This window comes from Bos javanicus, chromosome 3, assembly GCF_032452875.1.
Source record: "Bos javanicus breed banteng chromosome 3, ARS-OSU_banteng_1.0, whole genome shotgun sequence".
Taxonomy (NCBI): Eukaryota; Metazoa; Chordata; class Mammalia; order Artiodactyla; family Bovidae; genus Bos; species Bos javanicus.
In genome coordinates this window covers 19,622,154-19,642,694 of record NC_083870.1, presented here as the reverse complement: position 1 = coordinate 19,642,694, position 20,541 = coordinate 19,622,154, and the positions used below count along the sequence as shown (strand labels likewise).

The 20,541-nt window shown below is 51.9% G+C and overlaps 1 protein-coding gene across 4 annotated transcripts; it reads left to right on the top strand.

Annotated features, from left to right (window-relative positions):
- The first annotated feature begins 11,723 nt into the window (after window positions 1–11,723).
- On the top strand, window positions 11,724–20,412 carry ZNF687 (zinc finger protein 687). 4 transcript variants are annotated; one of them, XM_061406904.1, is made up of 9 exons: window positions 11,724–11,894; window positions 14,888–17,010; window positions 17,142–17,320; window positions 17,711–17,887; window positions 17,992–18,154; window positions 18,312–18,644; window positions 18,765–18,877; window positions 19,071–19,212; window positions 19,327–20,412. In XM_061406904.1, the coding sequence occupies exons 2-9, from the start codon at window positions 14,905–14,907 to the stop codon at window positions 19,822–19,824; spliced, it is 3,711 nt and encodes a 1,236-aa protein (XP_061262888.1). In that variant the 5' UTR covers window positions 11,724–11,894; window positions 14,888–14,904; the 3' UTR covers window positions 19,825–20,412. The 4 variants fall into 4 exon arrangements, with proteins under 4 accessions (XP_061262888.1, XP_061262896.1, XP_061262878.1 ...); XM_061406912.1 differs by lacking the exon at window positions 11,724–11,894 and adding an exon at window positions 11,955–12,099; XM_061406894.1 differs by lacking the exon at window positions 11,724–11,894 and adding an exon at window positions 12,106–12,588.
- The last annotated feature ends 129 nt before the right edge of the window (window positions 20,413–20,541 follow it).

Genomic DNA, 20,541 nt, shown 5'->3' with positions numbered 1-20,541 from the left:
GAAATACTGGAGTAGCAGGTTGTCATGCCCTCCTCCAGGGGATCTACCTGACCCAGGGGTTGAATCCATGTCTCATGTTTTCTGTGTTGGTAGGTGGATTCTTTACACTAGCACCACCTGGTTTCAACGTACACATTTTTTTAATTAAAAAACTTATTTTTATTTATGTACTTAACTCCAGTACTTTGGCCACCTCATGCGAAGAGTTGACTTATTGGAAAAGACTGTTGCTGGGAGGGATTGGGGGCAGGAGGAGAAGGGGATGACAGAAGATGAGATGGCTGGATGGCATCACCGACTTGATGGACGTGAGTCTGAGTGAACTCTGGGAGTTGGTGCTGGACAGGGAGGCCTGGCGAGCTGCGATTCATGGCATCACCGACTCGATGGACATGAGTCTGAGTGAACTCCAGGAGTTGGTGCTGGACAGGGAGGCCTGGCGAGCTGCGATTCATGGGGGAGTCAGACAAGACTGAGCGACTGAACTGAACTGAACTGAACTGATTTATATACTTGAATGTGCCAGGTCTTAGTTGTGGCGTGTGGGATCTAGTTCCCCAACCAGGAATTGAACCCAGGCCCACTGCATTGGGAGCTCAGAGTCTTAGCCACTGGACCACCAGGAAAGTTCCCCTATATTGTACATTTTAAATATGTGCAGCTTACTGTATGTCAGTTATCCCTCAACAAATCTTTTAAAAATATTGTATGTGTATGTGAAAAGAATATGTACCCTCAATTATTGGCTGCAGGGTTTTAGATAATAGGTCAAACCTTCAATTATGTTGTTCAGATCTCCTATATTCTTACTGAAACATATTTTTTCTTTTTATTGAAAACTTTATTTTTGGCTGTGCTGGATCTTTATTGCTGCATGTGGGCTTTCTCTAGTTGCACTGAGCGGAGGCTTCTCTCTAGTTGTTCTTGGGCTTCTCATTGTTGTAGCTTCTCTTACAGAGCGCAGGCTCAGCAGTTGCTGGTCTCTGGCTCTAGAGTGCAAGCTTCAGTAGTTTTGGTGCGTGGGCTCAGTTGCCCCGAAGCATGTGGAATCCTCCCAGAGCAGGGATCCAACCCATGTCCCCTGCACTGGCAAATGAACTCCTAATCACTGGACTCCAGGAAGTCCAAAACACATTTTTCTTGATCCATTAATCAACTGAGGGAAATATGTTAACATTTCCCACAATTGTAATTATTAATTTTTCCTGGGAGTTCTGACAGTTTATAAATTTGAAGCTGTGTTATTAAGAAACATAGGTTTATAATTATGTCTTCTTGGTGCATTAAAACATATCAATGTGGCAGCTCTCTTTATCTCTAATTCATGTTCTTAGTCATAAATTTTATTTTATCTAGTAGTAACATACCTACACCAGCTGTTTTATTTGTTTGTTTAGTATTTGCTTGGCACATATATATTTTCTGTTTTTTTACTTTTAAGCTATTTCTTATGTTTTAGGTATGTCTCTTGTAATCAACATATGCTATTGCTAAGTCACTTCAGTCGTGTCCGACTCTGTGTGACCCCATAGACGGCAGCCCACCAGGCTCCCCCATCCCTGGGATTCTCCAGGCAAGAACATTGGAGTGGGTTGCCATTTCCTTCTCCAATGCATGAAAGTAAAAAGTCAAAGTGAAGTTGCTCAGTTGTATCCGACTCCTAGCGACCCCATGGACTGCAGCCTACCAGGCTCCTCCACCCATGGGATTTTCCAGGCAAGAGTACTGGAGTGGGGTGCCATTCTTCTCCAATCAACATATAAATGGGTATGAATTTTAATTTACTGAATCTTCGTGGGGGGTGGGTAACATGGCTTTGGGGATCTTATTTCTGTGACCAGGGGTTGAACCCATTCCCCCTGCAGTGGAAGCGCAGAGTCTTAACCACTGTACTACCAGGGAATTCCTCAAGTTAAACAGTTCTAATATTCGTAAACAGGCGTAAACAAAACATTCTGGTCTACTCTCCCCCTTTCCCTCTACCTAGAAGCAACCACTTTCAAATCTTGTATCTGGTACTTTATTAATTATCTCTTTTCATATATCTAAGTAACATACAGTGACTACTTGATTTTTTACTTAATAGCATTATGCACTGATATTTTTTTTAAGCCACACTGTGAGGCATGTGAGATCTTAGTTCCCTGACCAGGGATCAACCCCGGCCCCCTCCACTGGGAGCTCGGACTCTTAAACCACTGGACCAGCAGGGAAGCCCCTCGGCACTGATTTCTAAAATAGACAAAAGGGCTCGGCTGTTTTACATCTGCCTTCTCCTTCCCCCATTTCCTCCATATAGTTACATATAACAATTTTGGTTAAAGGACTATTCAGAATTTACATTATTTTGACTATGCAAATAATATTCATAGATGAATCACTATGACCCTTACTAATTGACCCCAAGCTCTTCTCCAGCTGTCTGGATCTCATCTGAATGCATCCACCAATCTCACTTTCTCACAGACACCTTCCTCTGAGCCTCCTGCTGGTGCCTGTCTGGCCTCCTTGCCCTTTCCTCTTTGCTCTCCCTTCATGCTCATCCTGGGAATTCAAACTCCTGACTTCTTCTCTACATTGAATCCTACTGAACTTTTTTGGATCCTTTTTTGAAATTTTTCATTTATTTCTTTCATTTATGGATTATTTTTGGCTGCGCTGGGTCTTCTTTGCCGTGCAAGGGGCTTTCTCTAGTTGCGGTTGCATGGACTTCTCATTGCAGTGGCTTCTGTTGTTGTAGAATAAAGGCTCTAGGGCATGTGGGCTCAGCAGTTGTGGCTCGTGGGGTCTAGAGTGTGGTCTCAGTAGCTGTGGTGCACGGGTCCAGTTGCCTTGCAGCATGTGGGATCTTCCCAGCCCAAGGATTGAACCCATGCCCCTTGTATTGGCAGGCGGATTCTTAACCAGTAGACCACCAGGGAAGTCTGGATCCTATTTCCCATATTCCACTGGACTTCCTTCTTGGTCTCCTCTTTGCTTTGGTGGACCAAAGGCCCCAGTTTTCTTTGAGAGAGTTATTCTAGCCCAACCAGCCAACCACCAGCATGACCTTATTGGCCTGTGGCAGTGAAGGAGATCACAGACCGAAGAAAATGTGAGGCATTTCATGAAATAAAGGGCAAGATATGTGTGCTCAAGGATTGGGGGCAAGGGTGAACCTTTAGGTGACATTTAAATGAAGCAGTGTTCTTGGAGGTTCAAAGGAAATAGGGTCCTGTCTAAAGAGGTTAGTACCCGTCTGGAGTCTGAAGTCAACACTGATGTAGAATGATATGTCCAGAAACCCCTATCTAAAGCTCTGCACCTGGCTGTAACAATCGGTGCTGCTCCTCCGTCTCAGGGTGACTTGGATCCTCCAGGCAAAAGGAGAATGACTCATTCTTACTGATATGCTTTCCAACAGCAATGTTTCTTATAGTTTATGATTTTAGAGAACAGGGTTTCTCAGTGCATAAGAAAGCAATAGTCACAGAAAGGGGTTGTTATGAATGTCTCTGCTACATAGCTTGGGGGAAACAGTGTTTCTTGTTAACTTTGCTGGCTTTCTGTGTCTCTTATCCCAGCAGGGTGGACTGACTCTCTCAGTCACAGCTACGTTTTAGTTTCTCAGTGTGTGTGGGAGACAATATTTTTGAGACTTTCTGGGGAGCTGTTAACTGTAAAGTTCTCTGTAGGATGATCTAGCCAGGTCTTTTCTTGAGGGAACCCCAAATGTCAGTATCTTTAGATCAGATTCTCCAAAGCAAACCTATTCCAGTCTCCTACTTGGAGACTATAGTCCTGATTGCCAGTGTTCTGGGTACTGAGCTGGGGGGAAAGGCTGGGGTTCTCAGAATATAGGATGTAAATGTTCTCTCGGTCCTCTCTGGAGCATGAACCTCCAGGTTTCTACTGTGGTTGAGGAGAGGCAGTCAAATTGCTGTGTGGACCTGGGACACACCCCTCCTCAAACAGAGTTTCAAATAGTTCTCCTGTTTCTCATCCCGCATTTATCAACCGCTTCAGACGTATCTGGTGTTGCTGACTCCTGATAATCAGGGGGTTCTTCATCTGCAGTGTTATCAGTTTGTTTTTTCAGCTTTACCCACTGACTTAGAATTCAGTTTTCTTTGATCTGTCTAGTCAGTCACACATATTTATCGGCTTTTTAAGCATCCAATGGTGTTGTCTTTTCCAGTCTCCTTGTCTTTGGGAGCTTCAGTCTTTAAAAAAAAAAAAACTCTTTACTGTCATTTCAGTAGATTTCAGGAAGGAAAAAAAAAAAAAGAGCATATTCAATGTGCCCTCTATACCCAAATGTCTATCTTGTTTTAAAACCACATAAATTGGATATTATCATTATTTTCATATGTAAGCAGTGTTGATTTAACTTTATTCATGAGTTTACTAATTTTTTTCCACACTAATTCTTGCTTTACAGATCTTCTTTCTGGGATAATTTTTATTCTTCCAGGAGTAAATCCGGTAAAAAGTTCTTTCTGTTGACGTAAAATGTCTTTGTTTCACCCTCACACATTCCAAGAAGTTTGGACTTTATCATGCAGGCAATTGAAGAGAGTGAAGAATTTTAGGCATTCGAGTATGATTAGTTTCATTTGGGGCGGGGCAAGGATGAGGAATCTCTCGAAAACACCCAGGCTAGATATAATGGTGGCTGGAACAAGGATTGTGATGGTGGGCTTGAGGGGGGACTCTGAGCGTTATTAAGGAGGTGGAATTGAAAAGCTTTGGTCATGACAGGGGATAAGAAAGAAGGATGAGGAGAAGACAATTCTCAGGTTTCTCTGTGGGGGTTAGTGGTGGTAACTGTCCCTGAGATGCAAATCCAGAAACAAGAGAATGTTTGGTAGAAAGCAGTGAATTTGGTTCGCATTATGGGGCCTTGGAAGTGTCTGGTATTTTTGGTGGCACTCTGGAATGCAGGTGGAAGATCTGAGTGAGAGATGCAGAGTCATTAGGCCAAGGTGATAAATGTTTGTGGACAAGGTCACCCAGGGAGAAGGTGTGGATTGGAGAGGGAGTGTTAGGGTAAGGGGTGTGAGTGCTTCCAATTTCTGAAGATTAAGTCTACCTGAATGAGAGTGTTGTTGGGTTGGGGAGGACGAGGCTGAGGGGACTTTTTTATCCGTTGTTTATTTATTTATTCCTGGCTGTGTTGGGTCTTTGGTGCTGCGCAGGCTGTCTCTAGTTGTGGAGAGTGAGGGCTACTCCGTAGTTGCGGCTCGAGGGCTTCTCATTGGGGTGGCCTCTCTTGGACGGGCTCTTGAGCACAGGCTCAGTGGTTGTGGTGCACAGGCTTTGTGGCTCTGCGGCATATGGGATCTTCCCAGATCAGGGATCGGACCAGTGTCTCCTGCATTGGCAGGCAAATTCTTTACCACTGAGCTGCCAGGGAAGCCCTAGAGGGGACTTTTGGTTGGGCTCTGTATGCACATATATGGAGGTTTCAGTGGCTCAGTTTTCCCTTAGGTTGCAACAATTTAAAATAAACCACAGGAAAGCTTTTCCCTCTTTGTTACCACAGTCCCACCTACCCTTTAGCAAGACAGCTGCCTGGGAAATAAGATAAATTTAAGTTCCAGGTAACAATAATAAGCCACCAATAGCACTGGGATCAAACAACTGTGAGGACTGGATTGGTCATTATTCCGTACAGTAAAGAAAATCTAGCCTAGGTATTTTGAGGAGAAAAGAATTTATTGAATTAGATTTTTACCAAGTTATTAGAAGTAAAGTAGGAGAGGGCTCTACTCTGGGCTTCCAGGAATAATTCTCAGAACATGTCAGAACCAGTCAGTTGGGGAGGCTGCTATATATTCCATGATCAGAAAGCTGAGAGGCTATCAGAAGATTTATTGGAACTATCCAGTTCAAGAATACAATTCTAAGAGTTTCCTGGTGGTGCAGTAGTTAGGACTCTGCACTTCCACCACAGGGGCCATGGGTTTGTCCCCTGGTTGGGGAACTAAGATCCCCAGCATAGCCCCTCACCCTGAAAAAAAAAGTACCATTTATTTATTATTATTTTTTAGTACCACTTATTAAAAAAAAACACACACACACACACAAGACTACTCCATTGCAATTCAGTGGGGGAGAGGATGATCTTTTCAATAAATGGTGTATATCCACATGGAGGAAAAATGGAACTTTGATTCTTAACCTCATACCACATATAAACATTAATTTACACTAGGTTTGTGGCTGAGACAGTAAACAGTCTGCTGTGATGCAGGAGACTTGGGTTCGATCCCTGGGTTGGGGAGCTACCCTACAGAACAGAAGGGCAACTCACTCCAGGGCATTTCATGGGCAGAGGAGTCTGGTGGGGGGTAGTCGAAAAGAGTCAGATACCACTGAGTGACTAACACTCATGAACTTAAAAGTGAAAAGTAAAACAAGCCTGCTAAGGAAAAAATTTTTTTCTTGACCTTAAACAGGAGGTGGAAAACACTAACCTAAAAGAAAGGTTGATAAATTGAACTTTATTAAAATTTTAAAAATTCTGGGAATTCCCTGGTGGTCCACGCTTAGGACTCTGAGCTTTCATTGCCATGGCTCAGGTAAAATCGCTGCCTGGGGAACTAAGAGCCCACAAACCATGTGGAGCAGCCCCCCAAAAAGAAACTTCTTGGATGAACTTGGAAAACATTCTGCTAAGTGACAGAAGCCAAACATGAAAGGTCATATATTGCATGGTTCCATTTGTGTGCAATATCTAGATAGTTAAATCCATAGAAACAGAACAGAGGCTGCTGGTTGCCAAGAGCTGAGAGGGTGGGGCATGGGAGCAACTGATTGATGGGTATGGAGTTTCCTTCTGGGGCGATGAAAATGTTTTAGAACTAGATAGCTGTGGTGGTTACACAACAATATGAATATGCCACTCAATTGTTCACTTTAAAATGTTAATTTTATAATATGTGAATTTTACCACAAAAAATTAAAACTTTATGTTCACCAAAAAAAAAAAAAAATCATTAAGAAAGTAGAAAGGAAAAAAAAAAAAAGAAAGTAGAAAGGCAGACGTCACTGGTGGTCCAGTGGTTAAGAACCTGCCTGCCAATGTAGGGGATACAGGTTCAATCTTTGGCCTGGGAAGATCCCAAATGCCTTGGGACAACTAAGCCCGTGCCCACTACTACTGAGCCCATGCTCCATCTAGAGCCTGTGCTCTGCAACAAGAAAAGCCACTGCAATGAGAGCCCCAGCATGGCGACCAGGGGGTAGCCCCTCATCGCCGAGGCTAGAGAAAGCCTGAGCACACCAACTTGGACCCAGCGCAGCCAAAAAGAAAGAAAGAAAATAGAAAGGCAAGCTATAGCCAGGAAGAAAATATCTGGAATTAACATTCTCTCTCTCTCTTTTTTTTTGATGTTTGAACTACTTTATTCTGATTCTAAACAAAAAGGAATGAGAACGACAGTAACAAACAAGATTCCACCTCTCAACATTATGATGTGACTATAGCAGTTGTTTTTAAACTTAAAAAAACTTATTGTTTTCTGGCCACACTGGGTCTTCGTCGCTGTGAGACGGCTTCCTCTAGTTGTGGGGAGCAGGGCTACTCTTCGTTGTGGAGCACAGGCTCTAGAGCATGGGCTCAGTGTATGGGCTTAGTAATCCCAAAGCATGTGGGATCTTCCCAGACCAGGGATTGAAACTGTGTCCCCTGCACCGGCAGGTGGGTTTTTATCCATTGCACCACCAAGGAAGTCTTATGGCAGTCTCATATTTGAAACTCAAGGAGGAAATAACTGTCCCACAGCACCTAAACATGCAGGTCCAAAAACGAAGGTGTATTTTTTACCTGCCACATTCACTCCAAAGCCCATCCAGCTCCTTCAGCATTCAAACATTAAGCACTTGTTCTGCTTAGCTATGGAATAAAGTGGCAAACTTGCTGTACCACTGACATCACAGAACAGTTGCCTATACAACTGGACTTCTGATGCTGGACCCCAACTTCACTTTCTCACAGGTCATCATCTTCATCCGGGAGAGCAGTCATCTGAGCAACCTCTAGATCATGTTCATACTGCACCTCTAGTGGGGCAAGAGCAGGCATGGCAACAAATACCAACTGAGAGTCTCCAATCAGTACCTACATACTTCTCAAATTCACCAGTCAGATGTCGGTTCATGAATGTAGCTCTCCAGTACCACCATCACCAACCAATACAAGTTTGAACTGAACCTGGGGTTCTTCTTGGGCAGCCATCATGATGTTATTTCCGAAAGAGTTTCTGCCAGTCTGACTGAAGGCTGAAAAGATGGAAGAAGTGCAATTCCAATCTGAAATTAACATTCTTGACAAGGACTTGTGTCCAGAATATATAAAAAACTACAAATCAAAAAGCAAAACAAGATAAAACAAAAACAAACAAAATAGACCTCCCTGACAGTCCAGTAGTTAAGACTCCATGCTTCTACTGCAGAGGGGCGTGGGTTCCGTCCCTGGTGGGTTCAGGGAACTAAGATCCCACAGGCCACATGGCATGGCCAAAAACAAAGAAATGAACAGACTAACAATTAAATCCTGGACAAAGCACTTTACAAAAGAGATGATACAAATGGTCAATAAGAGTAATGAAAAGGTGTTTAACATTTTTAAACAGTGTAATACAAATGAAAACCACAATGAAATACCACAATGTATCCACCAGAAAACACTTACTTCTGCTTTATTGACTAAGCCAAAGCCTTTGACTGTGTGAATCACAACAAACTGTGGAAAGTTCTTAAAGAGATGGGAATACCAAACCACTTTACCTGCTTCCTGAGAAATCTGTATGCAGGTCAAGAAGCAACAGTTAGAACTGGACATGGAACAACTGACTGGTTCCAAATTGGGAAAGGAGTACATCAAGGCTGTATATTGTCACCCTCCTTATTTAACTTCTATGTAGAGTACATCATGAGAAATGCCGGGCTGGAGGAAGCACAAGCTGAAATCAAGACTGCTGATAGAAATATCAATAACCTCAGATATACAGATGACACCACCCTTATGGCAGAAAGCGAAGAACTAAAGAGCCTCTTGATGAAAGTGAAAGAGGAGAGTGAAAAGCTGGCTTAAAACTCAACATTCAAGAAATGAAGATCATGGCATCTGGGCCATCACTTCATGGCAAATAGGTGGGGAAACAATGGAAACAGTGAGAGACTTCATTTTCTTGGGCTCCAAAATCACTACAGATGGTGAGTGCAGCCATGAAATTAAAAGACATTTGCTCCTTTGAAGAAAAGCTATGACAAACCTAGTCAGCATATTAAAAGCTGAGACATTACTTTGCTGACAAAGGTCCGTCTAGTCAAAGCTATGGTTTTTTCAGTAGTCATGTATGGATGTGAGAGTTGGACCATAAAGAAGGCTAAATGCCAAAGAATTGATGCTTTTGAGCTGTGGTGTTGGAGAAGACTCTTGAGACTCCCTTGGACTGCGTGGAGATCCAACCAGTCAATCCTAAAGGAAATCAGTTGTGAATATTCATTGGAAGGACTGGTGCTGAAGTTGAAGCTCCAATCCTTTGGCCACCTGATGCCAAGAGCCCACTCACTGGAAAAGTCCCTGATGCTGGGAAAGATTGAAAGCAGGAAGAGAAGGGGATGACAGAGGCTGAGATGATTGGATGGTATCATCAACTCAATGCACATGAGTTTGAGTAAACTCTGGGAGATAGTGAAGGACAGAAAAGCCTGGTGTGCTGCAGTCCATGTGGTCACATGGAGTGGGACCTGGCTTAGTGACTGAACAACAACAATAGTACCAGTATATGAGTCGTAATTATGGTTCCATGGGCTTTCCTGGTGGCTCAAGTGGTAAAGAATCTGCCTGCAATGCAGGAGACGTGGGTTCAGTCCCTGGATTGGGAAGATCCGCTGGAGGAGGGCATGGCAACCCACTCCAGTATTTTTGCCTGGTGAATCCCTTGGACAGAGGAGCTGGCAGGCTACAGTCCATGGGGTTTGCCAAGGGTCGGACAGGACTGAGCGACTAAGCATAGCAGCACAGAAGACTCAGAGGAGAGGAGAATGGAATGCCCGTGGGCATTCCCATACATTCACAAACATCCAGTATGCGATTCTAATTTGTTCAGAGGTGGACGAGGAGCTGTGAGTTGGGACAACTGCACACAACCTTGCGAAATTCAGAGCTGGAGAAGGGGTTCCTAATCCCATTTGCCATGGCTTTACAAAGCACTGTGACATTTTATTTTATTTATTTATTTATTTTTTTTTCACTTTGACATTTTAAACCGTTAAAATCATCACAGAAATCATGTCAGGTGGGCATTATAATTCCAATTTTATCCATGAGAAAATTTGGTTGAGGAGGTTGAGCAATTTGCCCGATGAACCATTTGACAAATGGTGGCCCGATACTCCCATCCGGAGGTTCTGATTCACACTTCAATACAATCGCTATTACCCACTCTCTCAGGGAGCGCCATAGTGTCCTGGGTCCCGGAGTCTTGGAAAGCACAATAGAAACATCTTAATAAGGTTTCCAGCGGCTGTGTGCAAGGCGGAATAGGTAGGCTTGCGGGCCGGCTGGGGTATATATGAGGTGGTATATATGAGGTGGACTTGCAAACGAGTTCAGCGAGCGCTTGCTGACTTGCTGTTGTTTAGTCGCAAAGTCGTGTCTGACTCTTTGGGAACCGCCCCCCACCTCCCGCCCCGCCCCGCCCCCCCAAGGACTGTAACCCGCCAGGCCGATTAGAGAGTAACACTTTCGGAGTATCCCTCCTCTTCCTCCGCCTTCAGGGGGCAGGGCCACAAAGCGCGGGAAAACCGGCCACGACTCCACCCCCTACCCCTGCTAGGGGCGGGGAAGACGAGAGCTCTTTAAATGGGTAACGGAGGTGGGGAGGGTTTCTCCATCCCCTTTCTCCGTGCTTAGGAGGCCTACCACATTGCCACTTTAAGATCCCTTTTGAAATGGACCTGGCCACGCCAGCACCCTAACGTCACCTCTCCCTTACTTCCGGTCTGCAAGCCCGTCCCAGGTTTCAGGTGCCCGTTCCTTCCACACTACAAATCCCGCCCCCGCTACGAGCCCTCCTGCAGAGGGAGGAGCAGTGGTTGACGTCGTCGCCCAAGAGCTAGCCCTTGCGAGGATCCCATCCAAGTAGATTATATGACGGTTTAGATAGTGGGAAAACTGCGAGGAAATGGGCAACCAGATGACGTGATGCTTTCGGTGACGTCCCACTTTGTGACTTCTGCACGGAAAAACTGACATGGGGGTGTTGCTTGAGAAAACAGTGCAAATGAACCCACACATCCGGGTTCCACTCAGGGCAAACGAGGTTCTCCTCAAAGTGCCCAACAAATAAAAAGTGGTTCTGAAATTTGCATAAGTGATCTGTAGGCTTCTTGGATCGTGGCCAATAGGGAGTGAAGGGGCGGAGACGCACCTGGGTTAGTCACCGCCTCCAGTAGGAAAGCAGGGAATCAGATTGGTTTCTTTCTAAGCGACAGTCGCGGAGGGCAATCATTTTTGAGACGCACAGATGAGGGCAGGTGGGCCCCGGCGCAACCAATGAGGAGAAGCATCTTCAGAAGGACCAAGCTTCTTGCCCAATGATGCCGGGAAGGCTGTACGGAGCTGGTTCAGAGTGGCAGCACTTAAGGCCAATCCAGTGTGGAGCTGGGCGGGGCGAAGTACTGAACGACGGGGGTATTAACCAATGGCGAGTGCGAAAGCGGGCAGCCCAGACCGGGAACGCGAAAGGAGCTGAGGGAGGGGGAGGCTGAACCGGAGAGAAGCAGGAAGTAGCGGCGGTCGTGGAGAGGGCGGCGGCGGCGGCGGCGGTAGCGGCCGGAGCCGTGGGGAGACCGCCGGGTCTCGGCCCGCACTGGGAGCGGAACAAGAAAGCGTGTCTGGGGTAAATACCCGCCTTTGGCCCCGCCCCCTGGGGGGGCGGGTAAATACCCCCGCCCCTCCCCCACTTGCTCAACTACCACCACCACCCCCCCCCCCCCTCCGCGCCGCCCCCCGGGATGGCTTCTACTCTGGCCCCGACGCCGCCCCCGTTCCTTGGGGCTGGTGGGCGAAACTCCCAGCCTGTTGAAAGCACAGCCCCTAGCAGGGTAAACGTGGAGGGAGGGTCGGGGTCCCCAACTCCTGGCGCCCCTGGCCCAAGAGGCGTCCGAAGCGCGGCCCGGGGACTGGAAGCTGCGGGATGTCGCGACCTAAAATGGTGTCCGTGTCCGGGGGTGGGGGCGGGGGAACTGGGCCAGGCCGGAGCGGAGCCTGCACCCCGCCTGGGCGCGGGTCAGCGTCCGGGCCCGGACGGGACTCAGGCTCGAGCCCCGGGCCGCGACGCGCCTTCCGATTCCTCTCCGGTCTCGAGAGAGCCTCGGGAGTCCGCGGGGGGAGGCTGCGCTGCGCAGGGAGGGAGGGAAGGAGGTCGGAGTTGGGACGGACCCCGGCTGGAGAGCTGCGAGTCAGGCAGAGACTGTCCCCTCCCAACTCTCTTTCCACGCCTCCCCTACTCCCGTTCCTGGGCCGGGAGGTGCGGCGCGGCAGCTCCCTCAGGGCCTGGCCTGGCGGAGGCCCGTCCTTCCCTTCGCACGCGGGTGAGAACTAGAGAAGGGCGGCGCGCCTCAGTTTCCCCTCTGACTTCTCCCATGTACACTCCGCCCCCTCCCCGCAACCCTGGACATGCTCCCCACGCAGGTCCTCGGCAGATGGCAGAGACTTAATTCAGCCCGTTGCCCTGCTTGGCGGCAGCCTAATCGCCCCCGGCCGCCGGCCCCTCGCCCTCCTCTGCGCAGCAGGCCCCGGGCCAGGGAAGGGGACGCGGGGCCCCCTCCCGACCCAAGCCAGTTCACCCTCTTCCTGTTCAACCCCTTCCTTTGGCTTTTGGGGAAGAACGGAGGGAAGGAGGGGGGCTGGAGCCCAAGAGACAGGGCGCAGCAGCCGCAGAAGGGCCTGGACTGTGGGGCGGGGGAAGCCTCTACGGCCTTGAGCTCCGCTGCTTGATCTACTGCCTGTTCCTGACTATCCGATGACCTCTAAGTCACTTGGACGTCAAAGAGGGAGTTGCTTGGAGGAGGCAAGTTCGTAGGTGTATTCTCATAGCCCCCATTGATCTGTGCTCCACCAGCCCACTTTTCTGAGCGCCGAAGCGGAAGGTGGCTCTGGCCTCTCAGGGTGGGAAGGGCGCCGGGGCAGGGGAGGGCTGCAGCCATCCAGCAGGGCAGACGCAAGGGTGGAGGGCTTTGTTTAAACCCAGAGCCTGCAGAATTAAGTAGAGGGGGATGAAGGGAGGACTCCCCTTTCTTCCTCTAGTTGGTACCCTCTTCCTCCACCCCCACCTTGGTCCCAGCAATGCCAGCTGCCACCTGCTGGGACTCTCTCCAGTTACAGTCTAAAGGCTGGAAGGAGGTGAGAGAATTGGCCTGGGAAACGGCTTGCATCCTGGGCAGGGAATGTGGAAGGAAAGAGACTTCTTCAGTTGCTTCTTCCTAGATACAGAAACACTGTGGGGAGAGAGGTAGGGAACAAGCCTGGGTCCCCCACAGACTCTCAGCCAACCTTGTTGGTTTAGTACTGCTGTAGTCTCTTGGGATTCTTTTTTTTTCCCCTTGTACTGGGACAGGTGGGGGTTGGGTGAGCCTTCCTGGGCCACTGCTGCCCAGGGAAAATGAAAAGGGTGAGGGGTGTGAGTTGGGGATAACCTGAGGTGAGGAGCTCAGAGGAAAAATGAGAGGAGTGAGGAGCCTGACTTTTCCCCATTGTGGCAGCTGTGCTGGATAAGCTCATACCCTGGAGTTTTAGTCCCGAGAGAGCAAGCTGGGGAGGCGGGGGCGGGGCTGGCTAGGGGAAGGCCAGGCACTCCTGGGAAGGTAGGTGAGGGAGCAGCAGGTGTTTGTGGCAGCAGAGGCCTAGGCTGGGGCCCTTGTGACCAGGCTGCCGTCATAGTTTTCCGCTGCTTCTTCTCTTTGTCTCTTTCTGTTCCTGTGTCTTACTCTTTCCATTTTGGTCTCTTGGGCAACTTCCCTGAACCCACTTCTCCCTGTTAACCCAGCTAGATCTCCCAAGTGCCAGTAATGACCCCAAGTGGCCCAGACTTGACCTTCCCTGACCCCTGACTCTCGTCTCTGACCCCAGCCCTAGATTTCCAGTGCTTATTCTCTCCCAGCGCCTTCTCAGCCTGGCATGTCCTTGTCCTAGCTGTAATAATCAGTTATTCTGTGGGTTCTAACTCTCAGGTTTAGGATTCATATCATGCTCAGAACAACCCTATGATAACTTGCCCGCTGTTTCAGACAGCAAGAGTAAGGCAGTTGAGTAACTTGCTTATACAGCAGGCTGTTGATAAGGCTGGAACTGGAATCAGTCCTTGCATCTTGGCTTAAGTTGCTGCCCTTTTGTGCATATGGCCTTTCAGATCTTTGTGGACCCCCAGAAGATGCACGAAGAGTATGAATGGATCCCATGCTGCTGTGAATGAGCTTTTAAACCTAGAACATCTTGTACATTCGCCTCCTTAATAGTAGTATTGATTAGTTGATTGATTCTGTGCTGGGCACAGGAGGGGTTGTGGTGGTTTCAACCAGGACGCTCACAGAGCTTCCGTCTCTACTGTTGTCTCTCAGCTGTGTTTCTGAGAAGTCTCTTTTCCTTTGCTTTCTCTGGATTTTCTATGGATCTTTCTCTGGAATGTGCATGCTACCTTCCTTTCCAGTTTTAGGGTTTGGAAAAACAGGTGCCTCCACCAGCTCTCTAGGATTTGCACTATGATGGAGGTGTGCCCAAGTCAGTGTGCACGGACTTCTGAAAGGGAATGTATGTGGGGATCCTGAGGGAGGAGGTCCAGAGTTCCTGCTTTCAGACATCTCAGTTTCTCACTTTTTTCCCTGTTCTCCTCAGGTCTGGGACCGATTGCCATGGGGGACATGAAGACCCCTGATTTTGATGACCTCCTTGCTGCCTTTGACATCCCTGACATTGATGCAAATGAAGCCATCCACTCTGGGCCAGAAGAAAATGAGGGGCCAGGAGGCTCCGGAAAGCCTGAACCCAGTGTAGGAGGTGAATCTGGAGAAGCAACAGCAGCTCCTGCCGGGGACGGCCCTGGGGGGCCCACCCAAGCCTCTGACCATAGCCTGCCACCGCCGGACGTCTCAGCAGTCAGCGTCATCGTCAAGAACACTGTGTGTCCTGAGCAGTCAGAGTCCCTGGCTGGGAGTTCAGGAGGGGAAGGGGCCCGGGCAGGGGGAGTGACGAAGGAAGGCCCTCTGGGACCTCGTCTGATGCAGAATGGTTTTGGGGGCCCTGAGCCATCCCTTCCAGGAACCCCACGCTCTCCAGCTCCTCCCAGTGGGGGTACCTGGAAAGAAAAATCCCTGGAAGGCAAAGCTCCGCTGGATCTGTTTGCTCATTTTGGGCCTGAGCCAGGGGAGCACCCTGATCCCCTTCCTCCCTCTGCGCCCTCCCCACCTCGGGAAGGGGCCCTGACCCCACCTGCTTTCCCCTCTCCCTTTGAGCTGACCCGGGAGAATGGCCCAGCCCTGCTGCCCCCCTCTTCTCCCCCACTGCTGGGGACCTTGAAGCAGGAAAGCTGCAGCCCTCTTCATCCCCAGAGCCTCGCCCAGCCAGGCTCAGGCACTAGCCCTGAGGCCACAGGAGTTCCTGCCAGTGCCTCCCCTTCCCAGGTGGCAGGCGTGTCCTTCTTCAAGAAGTCTCCGGGGCACCAGAGCCCTCTTGCCTCCCCTAAAGGGCCCAGCTGTCAGCCTCTGAAGGAAGAGGAGGATGAGGGACCGGTAGACAAGTCTTCCCCGGGAAGTCCCCAGAGTCCCTCCAGTGGAGCTGAGGCTGCGGACGAGGACAGCAATGACTCCCCTGCCTCCAGCTCCTCTCGGCCTCTCAAGGTGCGGATCAAGACCATTAAAACATCCTGCGGAAATATTACAAGGACTGTAACCCGGGTCCCCTCAGACCCTGATCCCCCTGCCCCCTTGGCTGAGGGGGGCTTCCTGGCGGAGGCTAACCTCCTGAAGTTGTCCCCGGCAACCCCAACCCCCGAGGGTCCAAAGGTGGTGAGTGTCCAACTGGGTGATGGCACGAGGCTCAAGGGTACCGTGCTGCCTGTGGCCACCATTCAGAATGCAAGTACTGCCATGTTGATGGCGGCCAGCGTGGCCCGCAAAGCGGTGGTTCTGCCTGGGGGCACTGCCACCAGCCCTAAGACGATGCCTAAGAATGTGCTGGGTCTGGTGCCCCAAGCCCTGCCCAAGGCTGAGGGGAGGACAGGGCTGGGGACAGGGGGGCAGAAGGTGAATGGCGCCTCGGTGGTAATGGTGCAGCCTTCTAAGCCGGCCACTGGGCCGGGGGCAGCAGGTGGCACGGTGATCTCACGGACCCAGTCCAGCCTGGTGGAGGCCTTCAACAAGATCCTCAACAGCAAGAACCTGCTGCCTGCCTACCGGCCAAACCTGAGTCCGCCGGCTGAGGCCGGGCTGGCCCTGCCACCCACGGGCTACCGCTGCCTCGAGTGTGGGGATGCCTTCTCATTGGAGAAGAGCCTGGCGAGACACTATGACCGCCGGAGCATGCGCATTGAGGTCACCTGCAATCACTGCGCCCGCCGCCTGGTCTTCTTCAACAAGTGCAGCCTGCTTCTGCATGCCCGCGAGCACAAGGACAAGGGGCTCGTCATGCAGTGCTCACACCTGGTCATGAGGCCGGTGGCCCTGGACCAGATGGTGGGCCAGCCGGACATCACGCCCCTGCTGGCTGTCCCACCTGCCCTTGGACCTCCAGCCTTGCCTGCCTTGGGCAAGGGTGAAGGGGCCGTCACCACATCCGCCATTACTGCAGTTGCCGCAGAGGCCCCCGTGCTGCCGCTCTCAACGGAGCCACCCGCCACCCCTGCCACCTCTACTTACACGTGCTTCCGCTGCCTGGAGTGCAAGGAGCAGTGCCGCGACAAGGCCGGCATGGCTGCCCACTTCCAGCAGCTCGGGCCCCCCGCCCCTGGGGCCACCAGCAATGTGAGTTGCCTTTCACAGCCCCTCCCTGGGAAGGGGACAGCCAGGTGCCATGGGGACAGGGTCTAGGAAGGCGTGGGGGCTTGGTTAGAAGGAATGGGGTCAGACTCACCTTGTTTTGACCCCCTCGACAGGTGTGCCCAACCTGCCCCATGATGCTCCCCAACCGCTGCAGCTTCAGCGCCCACCAGCGCGTGCATAAGAACCGACCTCCCCACGTCTGTCCTGAGTGTGGGGGCAACTTTCTGCAAGCCAATTTTCAGACCCATCTCCGGGAGGCCTGCCTACATTTCTCTCGCCGCGTAGGATACAGGTGCCTCCCACACCTCCTCCCCATATGTCGACACTTTTCCTCCTGTACTTGATGGTCTCGTGGCTCCTGGGACCAGCCTTTTAGAAGGCGAGCCCGTCTCTCCTGCTGAATCACTCAGCCATGCTGTGTTGGCGAGTGCAGCCTGAGCTCCCTGCCTTTCCATCGCTCCCCACGGAGCAGGCGAGCAGGGCCACCTCTGGAGCACCAGCTCTACCTCCGCAGGCCTCCCCTCTGGGACTGGGTCCTGTGACTCCTTCCTTCCTCCACTTGCTCGTGTTCCACTGCCGATTAACTTCTCAGGTCACCCGGTCCCCGAGAATGAGTGTCGGGTTGGGGGTGGCTGCAGGGATGCTCCCCACTCACCACCGTGCCTCCGACTTTCTCCCCAAGGTGCCCCAGCTGTGCAGTGGTGTTTGGGGGTGTGAACTCCATCAAGTCCCACATCCAGACGTCACACTGCGAGGTTTTCCACAAGTGCCCCATCTGCCCCATGGCCTTCAAGTCTGCACCGAGCGCCCACGCCCACCTTTACACCCAGCATCCCAGCTTCCACACGCAGCAGGCCAAGTGAGACCTGGGGCGGGAGCATAGGGGTGGGGTGGGGTGGGAGGTGGGGTGGGATCGGGCCTTTATGGGGCAGGATGTGGGCATTGTCCTCTCCTTCCACACAGGATGATCTACAAGTGCGCCATGTGTGACACGGTCTTCACTCATAAACCCCTCCTCTCCTCACACTTCGACCAGCACTTGCTGCCCCAGCGTGTCAGTGTCTTTAAGTGCCCATCTTGTCCTCTGCTTTTTGCCCAAAAAAGGACCATGCTGGAACATCTCAAGGTAGAGGAGTCAAGAGACAGAGGCGGGGTGCTCAGCTGTATCAATCGGGGGTTAAGATCACACACCCCTCTGGAAATGGGAGCGGGGGAGAGGCCAGGACTTGGGCAAAGCCAGGCCCTCCCCCCAAACAGCCACACGCCTTGTCTCCCTCTCACAGAACACCCATCAGTCTGGGCGCCCGGGGGAGGAGACCGCTGGGAAAGGAGCTGGGGGTGCCCTTCTGACCCCCAAGACAGAGCCCGAGGAGCTGGCTGTGTCTCGGGCAGGAACCGCTGCCCCTACTGAGGAATCTTCTTCAACCTCAGAAGAGGAGGAGCCGCCCAGCTCCCCTGAGCCCCCTCGCCCAACCAAACGGCCCCGGCGAGAACTGGGGAGCAAAGGCATGAAGGGCGGGGGCGGGGGCCCTGGCGGCTGGACCTGTGGCCTGTGTCACTCCTGGTTTCCTGAGCGTGACGAATATGTGGGTCACATGAAGAAGGAGCATGGCAAGGTGAGGGGGGCACCCCCTGGGAGCCAGAGGGGCTGGCCTGGGATTGACCTGTGTGGCAGTGGGGATGGGGTCCCAGATGGGAGCCTGGCTCTAAGACCCCCCCACCCCCTGCTCTCCTAGTCAGTGAAAAAGTTTCCCTGCCGCCTGTGTGAGCGCTCCTTCTGCTCGGCCCCCAGCCTGAGGCGCCATGTCAGGGTCAACCACGAGGGTATCAAGCGAGTTTACCCTTGCAGGTAACCTTCACCCCTGTGCCCCTGTCCTCTTCTCTGTCTAGCAGGGTGCCCCCAACCCTGGTTCCCCAAAACAACCTTCCCGCCTGCCTCTTAGGTCTGAGTGGACTGACGGTTGAGGCCTCCCTCTGCTCAAGCCGCGAGCCTTGGTCTTTGGGCTGTGCCCCGGCGCCCACCCGCCCGCTCTCCCCTTTAGGTATTGCACAGAGGGAAAGCGCACCTTCAGCAGCCGCCTGATCCTGGAGAAACACGTCCAGGTCCGGCACGGCTTGCCGCTTGGGGCCCAGTCCCCTGGCCGGGGGAGCGCCCTGGCTCGGGGCCCTGGTGCCAGAGCCCAGGTAGGCGGAGGCCCAAGCTGCCGCGCAGACGTGGACGCGGCCTCGGGGCGCTGGGTGGGGGTGCTGGGGCCGTGGGAGGCCCCGGATACCCAGTTCCTTTACTCTCTTCTCCAGGGGCCGGGACGGAAGCGCCGCCAGTCCTCAGACTCTTGCAGTGAGGAGCCTGACAGCACGACACCTCCAGCCAAGTCCCCCAGGGGTGCACCCGGGTCGGGCGGCCATGGCCCCCTGCGCTACCGGGGCGGCGGCTCAGCAGAACAGAGCCTCATGGTGGGCTTGAGGGTGGACGGTGGTGCCCAGCAGTGCCTCGACTGTGGCTTGTGCTTTGCCTCGCCTGGCTCCCTGAGCCGTCACCGTTTCATCAGCCACAAGAAGAAACGGGGTGTGGGGAGTGCCAGTGCCCTAGGCCTGGGGGATGGGGAGGAAGAGGCTCCCCCTCCTTCCAGGTCCGACCCAGATGGTGGAGAGTCACCCTTGCCTGCCTCAGGAGGCCCGCTGACCTGTAAGGTCTGTGGCAAGAGCTGCGACAGCCCTCTCAACCTCAAGACCCATTTCCGCACACACGGCATGGCGTTCATCAGGGCTCGGCAAGGGGGCAGTGGGGACAACTAGGGCCCAGGCCTGGACTGAGCCCCCGCCCGCTGCCTTGGGAGCCCTGGGTCACTGCTGCTGCCTGGTCCCTGGGCTGGGGAGTTCCATTATAATTCACGTTTTGTTCAGCTCCTCTTCCGCTAACCCCCAAGGACAACCAGCTTTTGAAGATGGTAGTTACTTGTGGTCCCCACTTGGGTCCTAGTAGAGTGGGTCCTCCATTCCTTCCTTCTGAGCCCAACACTAATTATTTTCTTGCTGCAGCCCCCCGATGTGGGACGGGGGGTGGGGGTGGGAGGATGGGAAGGCCTGATACTGCGGTGGTCAGGGACACGCTCCTCACCTCTGGCACGGATAGCAGTCCCAGCATGCCCTTCAGACTCACTGGCACTCCAGCCCCCACCCCTGCAGTGCCTTTCACTTTTTTTTTTCCCCAGAAACCCAGGGGGGGAGGGGGGGTTGGTGGGGTTGAGTCCTGTCAAGGGGGTCCCAGGGAGAGGAGGGGACAGGCTCTCAGGAATCCTTTATTCTTGTAGTAATAATACTAACAGTGGGGGAAATGGGAGGGAGAAAACCAGACCATTAAAACTGCTCGTGGTTTAATCCCCATTCAAGCTCCTCTTTTTATGTGGTGATGTGGACGGGTGTGGGAGGGAGGTGAGTGACAAAGCTGGGAAGGCCCTTCTTGGGGGACGAGGTGGTTATTGACCAAGACAGGCAGGGAAAACGCAGTCTTCC